Source organism: Lygodium microphyllum, chromosome 3 (assembly GCF_053477565.2).
Source record: "Lygodium microphyllum isolate KBCC chromosome 3, Lygodium_microphyllum_v1.1.10, whole genome shotgun sequence".
Taxonomy (NCBI): Eukaryota; Viridiplantae; Streptophyta; class Polypodiopsida; order Schizaeales; family Lygodiaceae; genus Lygodium; species Lygodium microphyllum.
In genome coordinates this window covers 151,800,359-151,812,687 of record NC_141137.1, presented here as the reverse complement: position 1 = coordinate 151,812,687, position 12,329 = coordinate 151,800,359, and the positions used below count along the sequence as shown (strand labels likewise).

Genomic DNA, 12,329 nt, shown 5'->3' with positions numbered 1-12,329 from the left:
TTTTTGATTGAGAATACTGGTGAAATATATAGAAAATCTTGAGATAAGAGATGGTACACTAGCAAATCAATTGACCTATGTGGTGACATATATAACAAAGCTTGAGGATAAGAGATAACACATTGGGAAGTCAATTGGCACATATGTGGTGACTTACTAGACCATCCCACTTGCAAATGCATGCAAGTATCAATAGGTGGATAAAGCACGAATGGTTTCTAGCTAGAGAGAGATAATGCAATGAAGGTGTATATGAAAGAGATAGAGAAAGGCATATTATCCATCAATCAATCAAAGATATGTACATTAAGTGACTTGATATAGTAATTAGAGTATTGTCATTTTTAGGATGCTCCATTGACTTCTGCAAGTTCCCATAACCTTGAAGTAGATAGCCAACCACACTGTCCATGGAAGGAAAACTTGACCTCATCAAATTAACCAAGTTAATTTACTTATACATTTCATAGATAAGAGATTTGTAGTTGGCTTGTTGGTATTGCAAAGTATCCTTACAGTGATCTATTTTAGTCACCAACAAGTGGACACACTGGCTAAAGATGATGAAAAGAGGACATGTGCACATTGGCTACATGTGGTCCACCTTATCTAAAATTATATGTGAGCTATAAGTGTACCTTGACATGATTGGAATAGCTTGCACATGCACAAGCCAACTGATTTACATCAATCTACTCATGCTATGAATTGGCATGCATGTCTTGCTTTTGCTTTGATTGTATTGATTGTGATGTATATTCCTCGAGAATAATGAGAATCAATTGGGACTACCCTAAAAAGTGAGGGTACTCCCTTGAATCACCGATTAAGCTTTGATATATAAGTTTATGCATGGCTAGGTTAAGTGCACAACAAATGAGACATGTAAGTGTATTGATCAGTTCTCTCTCTCTCTCTCTCTCTCTCTCTCTCTCTCTCTCTATATATATATATATATATATATATATATATATATATATATATATATATATATATATATATATATATATATATATTGCAAATGCACAAGTCAACCTTTGATCTATAAGTCTTAGCCATGGCTAGGTTAAGTACACAATAGATGCAACATGTGCATATATCAATCACTTCTCTGATAACTATGTCATATATACATCCAATCATCATGCCCTATCCAATCACATTTATATAGGGCATGAATATTGGATATATATAGGACATGAAATCACATATATATAATTAGCTTTGAATGACTGGATGTATATTTGTAATACTCATAAAGAAGTAAAGTTGGTAATGTATATCATGTCGTATATACATGTATATCATGTCCTTATGATCCTATACATGTATATCATGTCCTTATGATCCAGGTGTAATTATGTCGTATATACATCCAATCATGCCCTATCCAATCACATTTGTATAGGCCATGATTGGATGTATATAGGGCATGAAATCACACATATATAATTAGCTTTGAATGATTGGATGATATACATGTATGCCCTATACATGTATATCATGTCGTATGCACATGTATATCATGTCCTTATGATCCTATACATGTATATCATGTCCTTATGATCCAGGTGTAATTATGTCGTATATACATCGAATCATGCCCTATCCAATCACATTTGTATAGGGCATGATTGGATATATATAGGGCATGAAATCACACATATATAATTAGCTTTGAATGATTGGATGTATATTTGCAATACTCAGAAAGAAGTAAAGTTGGTAATGTATTCAAACAAATACTAGTTGTTAAGAGGTTTGGTCATATTCAGGGACTTTATGAGAAATGAAAAATATGTGTGTTTATTTTCGCATCTATAGGTGCGTTTATAAACGCATATATATAGACGTGTTCTGTATACTAGCGTAAATAGACGCGCTGATACACGCGCTTATAAACGCACCTGCTTTTTCGCGTGTACAGTGCGCGTCTATAGGGCCTTTCTCTTGTAGTGTTATGTTGGATGAGGAGAAAAAAGGTTATGAGAAGCAACTTCCCATGCGATGGACTTTGAAAAAGCAGGCATGTTGCTATGCATTTATTGATGGATTCATTGATAGCATGTATATAGAGATTCAACAACCTCTAGTGTGTGATATGCACCCAAGGTGTATGATCAAGGGGGATGCTTTCTTATATGCATGATAAAACGACAAGTTGACATTATGGGTATTGATCCCAATGGTGCATTGGTGGCACATACCGGAGGATGGATATCGTGATGTTATGAGGACACATTATGAAAAAATATGGAATGCATCATCATCCGACTTCTTTATTGATCTAGAGAGTCAATGTGATCTGAGTCATTGGTACTAGTGTGAGTTGCATGGATTATCCAAAAATACTAGATTTTTGGATACTTTTAGCCTATTTTTGATATTATTTATTGTAAAAATCCAAAAAAAATTTAGAAAAAGCTTCTACATTAGGATGGCAAGCAAAAAGCTAGTTATGGGATTTTCACAAGAGGGGTAGATTGATGAAATCGCGTACGTCGCGATCACTGTAAACAGGCTGAAAAGTGCAGATTGAACTGAAAGAAGAAGAAGAAGTGATCTGGGAGATCCGTGAGCAGGTGTCCTGCAGTCTTACCCCCCTTTCGGAGCCAACGGAGCCATCAGATTTGGGTTCCGAGCAGCAGAGAAGAAGCTGTAATTTTGATGCATGTTTTGTTCTACGAAGAAGCTCCAGGAGATCTAATGCCTGGAGATTGCTTCTGAGTAGTGCAAAGATTCCAGGTTCTTTCAGTACATATTGATTCCATTCATTGTAATTTGTCTTTGTAGTGTTTACCACTTGGGTATTCTCTATCTTCTCTTCCATCTTCTATCTCTACTTCCTTCTACTTCTGATCCCTGGTGGATTCGACCTTTCGACAAAAACCCCTCGGACGTGGTGGCTAAATAGGGAAGGAGACCTTTGTAAAATTCAAACTTGAAGATTCGTTTCTGACAATACCACTCTTTTTGTGAGAAAAACCATCTTGGTGGAGCGAAGATGGGAAAGTAAGTGGATAGAATGTGCACACCATCTCCTTGTGGATGGTCAACCTCAAATCTCTCTTGATTAGAGATGTTATTCACTCTTAATCTAAAGGACCCTTTTCCAATCCATATTTCCCCTAATGGATTTTCTTAGTCAAAATTGGTGTTTTCTTGGACAAATTGGAGCTAGACTTTGATTGAAGCTATTAACTATCTTGATTTAGGTATACTTTCTTGCCAATATCTTTGCACATCACGGGGATTTTTGGGTTCATGAGCACTTCACGTTACACTTGTTGGAAACACTGCACTTGGGGATTGTCTCTTGATTTTTTTCAAATACTTCCATGTCATGGGTTAGGTTAATGCACTCTTTGCACTATCATTATGCACTAGCATGGCGTGATGTCTGATGCAGCTATATGTAGTAACTTTTAGATGCACGTGCACCTAAGAAAGCACATTCACTATGCATGCACTATTCTTTGCATGCAAGAGAGTTGGGATATTCATCACCAACTTAGGAACCTAAGGCTGAGAGGGAAAGGTGGTTGGGTGAAGGTCGTAAAGGAATCCTCCAAATGTGAGATGGATTTTCTATTTGGTCAACATCATGAGGACCACTATCTTCCTAAGTGATTGTGAGATTTGGGTGGGGGGATTAGAACACAATAATTTTTTCTTCCACTAAGTGATGAGAGGTGAGGTTAAAGATAGTAATTTAATCAAGGCATTGTGCTTGCATCTTGCATGATGCATGGGCAATAGTGGATAGGCTAGGCACGAATTCTTTCAATGCATTCATCTTTTTGCGTATTTCATTGATTATGTGATTGCATGGCATGGATTTTGACTTTGCACTTCTCAAATCATGTGTGATTGAGCTTGAAGTTCATTTTCAAATCATACTTTTTGCTAGGATACATAACTTTAAATCAAAAGCAGGCACATCTGGAAAAACTATCAAATTTTGAAGATTCAAGAGGTGTATATACCACAATAGGATTTATGAAAGAATGCTTGTGGAGAATTAAGAAGAGAGATTTTACTAGCTTGAGATCTTTAGAGGGGTGTCATCCCAATATACTCTTACAAGTACTATCATTTAGGCAAGGGACTTCCTAATTTTGCTCCGACTCGTTTGTCGCAAGATGAGCTATACTAGTGTTGAAATTATCTACAACAACACTAAGGGAGTTTGCATGTTGATTGGGTGTTGCTCGGAGTGTTGAAGCATGAAGCGGAGTGGGTTCCTATTGTTGTCACATTGCTACAATCGAGGCACAAAAAAAAAATTCGTATTCTGGCCATGAAGATCTAATGGAGCAAAGTTGCTTTTTGATATGAGAGACAAGTTAAAAGCAGTGGCAAAGGTTATGCATTTTTGGGGTGGCGACCTTTTTAAATGCGCCAAAAAGCTTTAGAAGAAAAGCTACAAAAACCTTTTAATGAAGCCTAAACGTAAAATAATTATAAAAATCCTTTAGCTTTTGATGTCATGTATGTGGAGGAAAAAAACTATAAAAGGAGGATGGACTACTCCTTTTCTGTCATGTCTTCAGGTTGTGTGAATGAATTATCCTTAATCACTACTCATGTAATAACACAATGTCGTTTTCGTTATATAAATTGGCATATTCTTATTCAATTATTGAAATCAAATGATTGCTTATCTCAACACAACTCATAAGTCCGATTTGGTTGGTTAAAATAAGCATTTGCTAGAGTCTCATTGATGACAAGCTCCATTCAACATAATGCCGTTTTCGTTATATAAATTGGCATTTTCTTATTCAATTATTGAAATCAAATGATTAGTTATCTCAACACAACTCATAAGTCCAAATTGGTTGGTTAAAGAAAACATTTTGCTAGAGTTTCGTTGATGACAAGCTCCATAGCTGGCACAACATACTAATTTCATCAGAGGGGATCTACCTAAACAATGGAACTTCATTAGAATAAAGGATAACATGTTTGTTATCTTTCTTATATAGCCACAATGTAGGTACTTTGTGAAATTTGTTTATTTTTGGAAGGAAAATAGAAGATCGGATAACTAGAGGAGTTTTTGAGCTCTCTACTTGAATGTCCTAGCACAACTCGAAAAAGAAGGGCTTTTCTTGCAAAATACAAGAACCATTGTAATGTCATTATAATGTCAATTGTTGTTATCATCAGATTCATTGGATGCGTCAAATCCCACTCTAGATGAGAAATAGCGAGAGGAATTTCTGAGAGAGCAGTGTCGAGAGAAAGCATGATACAAGTGTGATCCTATGGCCCAAAAGCGTTTGTGTGGCTTTAGAGAGTGGATGAAAATACAAGCAAGATGGACTGTTACAAGAGGAACAACAAGCAATAGTGTGCTGGTAAGGCCGATTTGTGTGGGATATCCTTCTCTCTCCTCGCACTCATGAGAGCCCTTCAAGTTATTGGACAACTCGTCAAGACACCCGCTCTCGGAGAGATTCAGAATAGCCGTAGAGAGTTTAGGAGTCCAATTGGATCCTTTACGCAGAGCCTAAGTCGCAAACCAGCAAAACAAAAAGAAGTAAGAAGCTACACATGAATACCTCAAGCACCAAGGCAAATCATACGAATGTCACTTAAAAACATTGACAAATGCTATTATTCCTTGACAAACTATGAACATCTACCATTCCACATCTGTTCCAATCATTTGTAAATCGCCTACCTTGGAAAACATTTCATCTATTTCTATTGTGAAAATTGTGTGACCATGCTGTGTCCCTTGGCATGTGGGTGTGGGTGGGTTTGCAAGAGTCGAACATATTGTTCGTGCATATTTGTAGATTTACCTCTCACATGTGATTGTCTAACTCAATCATGGGCCCCTTATACTTCCTTAGTTTTGAACGTCACAAAACACAATGTGGAAGTGAATGCATGCAAATTTTAAAAACATAATGAGAAAATGAAGTGGTTTGGGAAACTTTGACAAAGAAGAAATTACCAGACCAAAACCTTCACTTGTAAGAGGCCGGTTTGAGATCATGTAGTCACAAGGAGAGGAAAGGTTAGAGAGCACAAGATTGACATAAGGCAACTCATCGACAACAACAACGTCAACTTCTTGTGTGAGGTTCCCCTTGTAATTATCCAAAGTGCTGAATGCAATGAGCTTTTCCTCTGGAATATGAAAACGATCTATCAAATAACCTTTAACAACAGAATCACCCCAATGTCCAATTCTCATCGTACTTGACTTGATATAGTTCATATCTAGTCTGGTTAGAGAGAGTTGTTCTGCTGTCATGTAAGAATTTAGGCCAGCATTGTAGCTTTGGCTTAGAAGGAGTGCAAAGAATAGCCATGCCACCATTAGCAACCTCCCTATGCCACTTTGTATAGGTTCCCCTATCATCAACATTGTGTCAAATCATCTCTATTTGTAGAGTGAAAAAATAAAGGATAGAAATGTGTACTTTGCACTTACTTTCTAGCAAGATCAATCCCTTTGTGACTAGTCTGCAGAACACCCATAATGTAGAAGTCTTAGTTTTAGAATACCTTAAATGATTCTAATTATACAAGATCTTTCAATGAAATGCCTTCCTAGTTAGATTTAATACTAGTAAGCATATGAACTATAAGATAATTGATTGATTCACGATAATTTCTACAATGATATTCCTTAGGCTTTCAACAATTTTAGAGCATAACTATATGCATGACCCCTTCTTCCAAGTTAGATAAACAAATAAGTTTTATGTGCACAAAGCCTAAGTGTAAATTATAGAGAAACCATGTGAAATTCTATGCATTTCTGACAAGCTATGACTTTTTTTTCACTAAGTCCACATTGATTTTACTAGGCACATTCCAAACTCCTTTGCAAGTCCTTAGTGATTCCACGTCTTTAAGTGTATCTTCTTTGTTAAAGAGCATCTTCCTAGGAGTTTATTCGAAGCAAAGGCATTGATGTGCATTGGTCGAGCCAAAGGACGGGAATACATATAGCTTTTAAAGGATGGGGTAGTTGATTAAACTTGTTCATTAAAACTAATATTGGAATGTTGGTCATATCAATATAGTTGCTATAGTCTTTTTCTATGTCACATGCCTAGAAGCTTTTGATTCATTTAAGATTAGAAACTAACAAAAGGGGCTACAAATCTCTATTCACAATTAATCCAATGCTAAGAAGAATAATCTTCTTGACCTATTTTAAAATCTACAATGTGTGTGTGTGTGTGTGTGTGTGTGTGTGTGAGACAGAGAGACAGAGAGACAGAGAGAGAGAGAGAGACACACACACACACACAGAGTTTGTTTTCACCTTAACACATTTTTTCCATCAAGAAATAGGGGCAAAACTCACCCACTAAGTTCTTGAAATTGTTCAAGAAAGGTGATTTCATGGCGACCTTGAAAATGGGCATGGTATTCAACCATAGCTAGTACGAGCCCTGTAAATATAGAGACTGCAAAGATAATGCACCAAGTTCTAGCAGTGAAAGGAGCAAGAAATAACAACCATGATGAAGGTTTGTCAATATCATAAAAAACTTTAAGTCTTTTTGAGAAGATCACTATCCCAGATGGCATAAATGGTTGTGTAAAGTCAGCCTCACTAAGCCGTTTAGCTTCTATTGTGATGTCCCCAACTACAACATCATATCCCTACACAAGAAATGAAAATGATAGCTTACTATGTTAACCATTGGAGAAATTGAATTGAACACTATAGTCACATCACTATATTGCAATAGCAAATTGATAATTCTTTTATACAAAGAAGTCTTTGATGACCCACTTGTCGAATAAGATCCCTAACTTGTATAGATAAACACTAATTAATTGTACAATTGTGTGAAGACCTTTGAATGAGTTTAAGGCATCAAACTTTGGATCAATGAGGACATTAATCCATTACACAAGGCGATTGTGATGATTCCCTTACCATTACTTGGAGCTTTATAGGGATGCTTTAGTTTTGAATTTGAAATCTTTGATACGGAGGTAATGCTGTGCAGGAGTGAGGCATCCTACATGTGATCTCCATACTTCATGTTGAAACCTCTAAGATGCAATGTTTGAAGCTATAGTCCGAAGATCATGTAGATATATGTTATACATATTTCCTGAAGATCACACTCTTTTTGCGTCTCTTTCTACTACATCTGTTCATAACCCCATCAAAAGATCTTAAATGTACCATAATTTGCTTCTTAGGATAGTTTCTACATGCAGAATACACCCAAGATGTGCGTTTTTCACAGTGTAACATAACTGGCGTAGGAGATCGTGATGATCGGAGAAGAGAGCTGGTTGACTTACCTTCTGGTTGAGCTGCTTAATCATGAAGTCGTAGGTGATGTTGTGGGCGCCGGTGGGGTTGACGTTGGAGAGGGCGAGGCAGGTGTAGTTGAGAGTGAATGATGGCTTGCCGGGGGGAGGGGGGAGGAGAGAGAGGGCCCTCTCAAAAACCTCCACGCACACGCCCATGACATTGGCCGGGTCGGAGCAGTTCACGAACTGCGGGAATGTGTGGATGAGCGGCACCAGCACCTTCAGGTCCGCCTCCTCTGCCGTTCCCCGCCTCGGCGGATATAACCCCATTCCCCCGTTTATGCCCGAGCCCGTTGTATCGGAGTAGCAGCGGCTGGTAGTACTGTGTTGCCGTTCATCTGCCGCGAACGCCGAAGGAATGATGGGAATTGGCCAATGCATTATGAGGACAGCGCATGACGCGATTGCGAAGAACAAGCGCCACAATAATGACAGAATCATGAGAGAGAGAGAGGCGTGCGGGGAGATGTATTCTCAGAAATCAGTGCGCGTGAGAGAGAGAGAGAGAGAGAGAGAGAGAGAGATTTTGAGAATTCAGTGCATGTGTGATCGAGAGAGAGTGCGTGTATTGAGAGAGAGAGAGAGAGAGTGAGTGAGATTCTGAGAATTCAGTGCATGTTTGTGAGAAATCAGACGTGCATATGTGAGAGTGCGTGCATTGAGAGAGAGAGGGGAGGGGGCCCGGGGGGGTGGGGGGGAAGAGCGCTGATAATTGAGAACGGAAAAAGTTGTTCTCTGATCATCAAAAAGACGTTGAGTTGTCGAAATCTGACTTCTTAAGCCCGTCCCGAGTTCTAAAGTAATTGAGGAGAGAGAGACAGACAGACAGACAGCTCTCGCGCGAATGGCCGGGTTTTCTTCACCGCGTAAGATGCGTGTCTTCAATAGGCTACAAGCCTGCAAGAGGTCGGCCGGATTCATAGCCATCCGTATGGATAGCAATGCTCTGAGAAAAGCTTCCTCCAGCATTTCATCACTCCGGCACAGCAAATCAGTAACTAAGGGCCCAGCTGGAGTGGTGAAGCAGTAACAATTCACAGTTTCATAATATAGCTTCGTAGCTCAATGGAGCCAAGCAGCTTATCCTCCAGGGTCAATAATTACTCAGAGTGAAGGTTTTGTCCTGCCCTGTCGGGAGAAGTAGCCTTGGGGTCTAACGCGTACAATTACCCGTATGGACAGTCAGGCAAGAACATCCAAAAAGCGAGAAAAAGCTCTTGTTCATTTGAATGTATGTGGTCCCATCCTTTACAAGTCATTAGGTGGCAAAAAGTATTTTGTTACCCTTTTTATGACTATACGCATAAGGTTTGTGGCATGTCCTATCAAGCAAAAATCAAAAGTCTTGACTACATTTAAGTGTTGGTTTGCTTTGGTTCAGAACTGGTATAGAATGAAATGCTTGTGGTCAAATAATGGGAGTGAGTATGTCTCTAAAACTTTGAGCAATTTTGTGAAAAAATAGGTATTAAGTGTTAGTTGACTACCCCATACACCACACCCTAGAATGGTATGGCTGACCATATGAATATGACAATTCAAGAGCGAGTTCATAGTATAGTTAGCTAGGAATGTTTACCACAATATTTTCGGGCTAACACAGTTACTACTACCGTATACTTCATTAATCGGTCCCCATGTATTACTCTTGACTCTATCAAGTTATAGAGAAGGTATGGGTTGGAAAATCTCTCTCATATGCTCATTTGTGTGTCTTTGGCTATGAGGCTTTCAACCATGTTCCCAAGGATGAGCATAATAAGTTGAATCGTAAGTCTAGGAAATGCATTCCCAAAGGACAAGTTTAATAAGTTGGATCTTAAGTCTAAGAAATGCATCTTTTTGGTTATGGAGATAAATGTAAGATGGGCTATCGCTTATGGAATCTGTAGATTCAGAAGATTATCCATAGCCATGATGTTGTCTTTCATGAAGAGAAAATGCATACGCAGCTTGAGTATATCATTGAGGTACATAAGGTGATATTTCAAGGGAAGTCTCGTGCTACTATATAGCCAACTAGATAGCTTACAGTAGTGGCTCAATTCTCTGATGCTCCATAAGATGTAAAAGCTCCATAGCTTTTTTTGAGGCAATGTACTAGAGATAAAAGATAGCCTACATGATTTGAGTCCTCTATGGATTATGTTATGATGAGAGATGATGGTGAGCCTCTTACCTATAATGAGGCCATGCACAAAGGTAATAGTCACTCCTAGGAGAGGGCCATGTAGTTAGAGTACAACTCAATATAGAAAAATTTTACTTGGAATTTCATTCATTTTATCTCGTGGAAGCGTGCTTTACCATGCAAGTGTTTTACAAGCTAAAAAGTATCCCTCGATGCTCCAAGTTGGCATACAAGGCCAAATTGGTTGCTAAGGGTTTCAAGTAAGAATATGGTGTGGATTTTGATGAAGTCTTTTCTCGTGTTGTGAAGATGACTACCCTACGCTTAATAATGGCTTTGGTTTCTCAACTTGACTTGGATCTTTATTAGATGGATACCAAGATGGCTTTTCTTCATGGAGACTTGCATGATGAGATTTACATGGAGCAACCTAAGGGCTTTGCAGAACTTGGCAGGGATCACCTAGTGTCCAGATTAAGAAAGAGTCTTTATGGCCTTAAGTAGGCACCTAGGAAACGCTACCACAAGTTCGATGCTTTTATGCATTCACAAGGATATATCCATAGTGATATGGATCCTTATTTATACACAAAGAAGGCTCATGATGGTAGCTTCATGAATTTTTATACTCTACGTGGATGATATGTTGATTGTTGGAAGCACTCATGATAAGCTAGATGCCTTGAACGATTAGCTCAAGAAGAGTTTTGAGATGAAGGGCCTAGGACATGCCTCACATATACTTGGGGTGTGTATTATACGTGATCGCTTTAAGGGGATCCTTTGCTTATCATAGAAGGAGTATATCTAGAAGATCCTTGAGTAGTTTCATCTAGATGATATTAGGCCTATTGGCTGTCCTTTGCCTTCTCATGTGAAGTTTAGTCAAACTAATTGTCTTTAGGCTGATGAGAAAAAGATTGAGATGGCCAAGGTCCCTTATACATGTGAAGTGGAGAGCTTGATGTATGCCATGATAGCCACTCGACCTCACATAGCATTTGCAGTGAAAGTTGTGGTGCACTATATGGCTACACCTAAAGATGGCATTGGGATGTTGTCAAGGGTATTATGAGGTACTTGAAGGATACAATAGCTATGTGCATCTATTATGGTGGCCAGGATACAAGAGTCATAGGGTATACTGACTCTGATTATGTCGAGGACATGTAGATAGTAGGAAGTCCACCTCTGGCTATGTCTTTATCTTTGCTAGAGGTGTTGTTTCTTGGATGTCCAGGGTGCAAAAATGCATGCCTCTATCTAGTATACAGAGATAGAGTATATTGTAGCCATAGAGGCTTGTAAGGAGGCCCTCTAGTTAGGCTATTTGGTGGCAGAGACCTTGGCTTTACTGATGAGGTCTCTACATTTCATTAAGATTCTATGAGTATTATTCAATCGGCCAAGAATCCAATGTTCCACGCAAAGACAAAGTACATTGAGGTGCATTACCACTTTATTTGAGAGATTGTTGAGAACAAGTCCGTTGAGCTCAACAAATCAAAATCCTATAGATCTGCTCACTAAAAGTCTCTCAGCATAGTGTTTTGCCTTCCTTATGAAGTTGATAGGCATCCGATGAGATGACATATTTCCTCATCCTGTTGTACTTATATACATTTGTACTTGTTAGTTTTCTCTTATTCTCTCCTTACTAGGGGTGCATTTGCATTTAAGTGGGAGGTTGTTGGGGGTAGATGCACATGTGCCCAACCACCCATGTATTAGTTACGCTAATAGTGTCCACATCATATTTTAGTTACCTGCACACTTCTACATTGCACGTGGTGAGTGCCCATCATTGTCACTTCATTCTTTATTCTTTCAGTGACATTTGAATAAAGTGAAGGCCACTCACACATTGATTGTTGGAGTTTCCATATCTTGT

At 38.6% G+C, this 12,329-nt stretch overlaps 1 protein-coding gene across 1 annotated transcript; it reads right to left on the bottom strand.

Moving 5' to 3' along the window:
• Nucleotides 1-4,972: 4,972 nt before the first annotated feature.
• Nucleotides 4,973-9,309, bottom strand: LOC148039043 (glutamate receptor 3.4-like). Its single transcript, XM_087674913.1, has 5 exons — nucleotides 8,296-9,309; nucleotides 7,337-7,638; nucleotides 6,452-6,483; nucleotides 5,969-6,372; nucleotides 4,973-5,515 (listed from the first exon to the last, which is right to left on the bottom strand). Exons 1-5 carry the CDS (start codon nucleotides 8,746-8,748, stop codon nucleotides 5,153-5,155), a joined length of 1,554 nt encoding a protein of 517 aa, XP_087531039.1. The 5' UTR covers nucleotides 8,749-9,309; the 3' UTR covers nucleotides 4,973-5,152.
• Between the last annotated feature and the right edge of the window lie 3,020 nt (nucleotides 9,310-12,329).

Excerpts from the sequence above, each read along its gene's own strand:
- LOC148039043 (XM_087674913.1), bottom strand. The coding sequence starts at position 8,748 with ATGATTCTGTCATTATTGTGGCGCTTGTTCTTCGCAATCGCGTCATGC. Across the intron at positions 6,373-6,451 it reads GGGATTGATCTTGCTAGAAA|GGGAACCTATACAAAGTGGC; the intron begins GTAAGTGCAAAG and ends TGTTGATGATAG. Across the intron at positions 5,516-5,968 it reads CAAGTGAAGGTTTTGGTCTG|GCTCTGCGTAAAGGATCCAA; the intron begins GTAATTTCTTCT and ends TTTGCGACTTAG.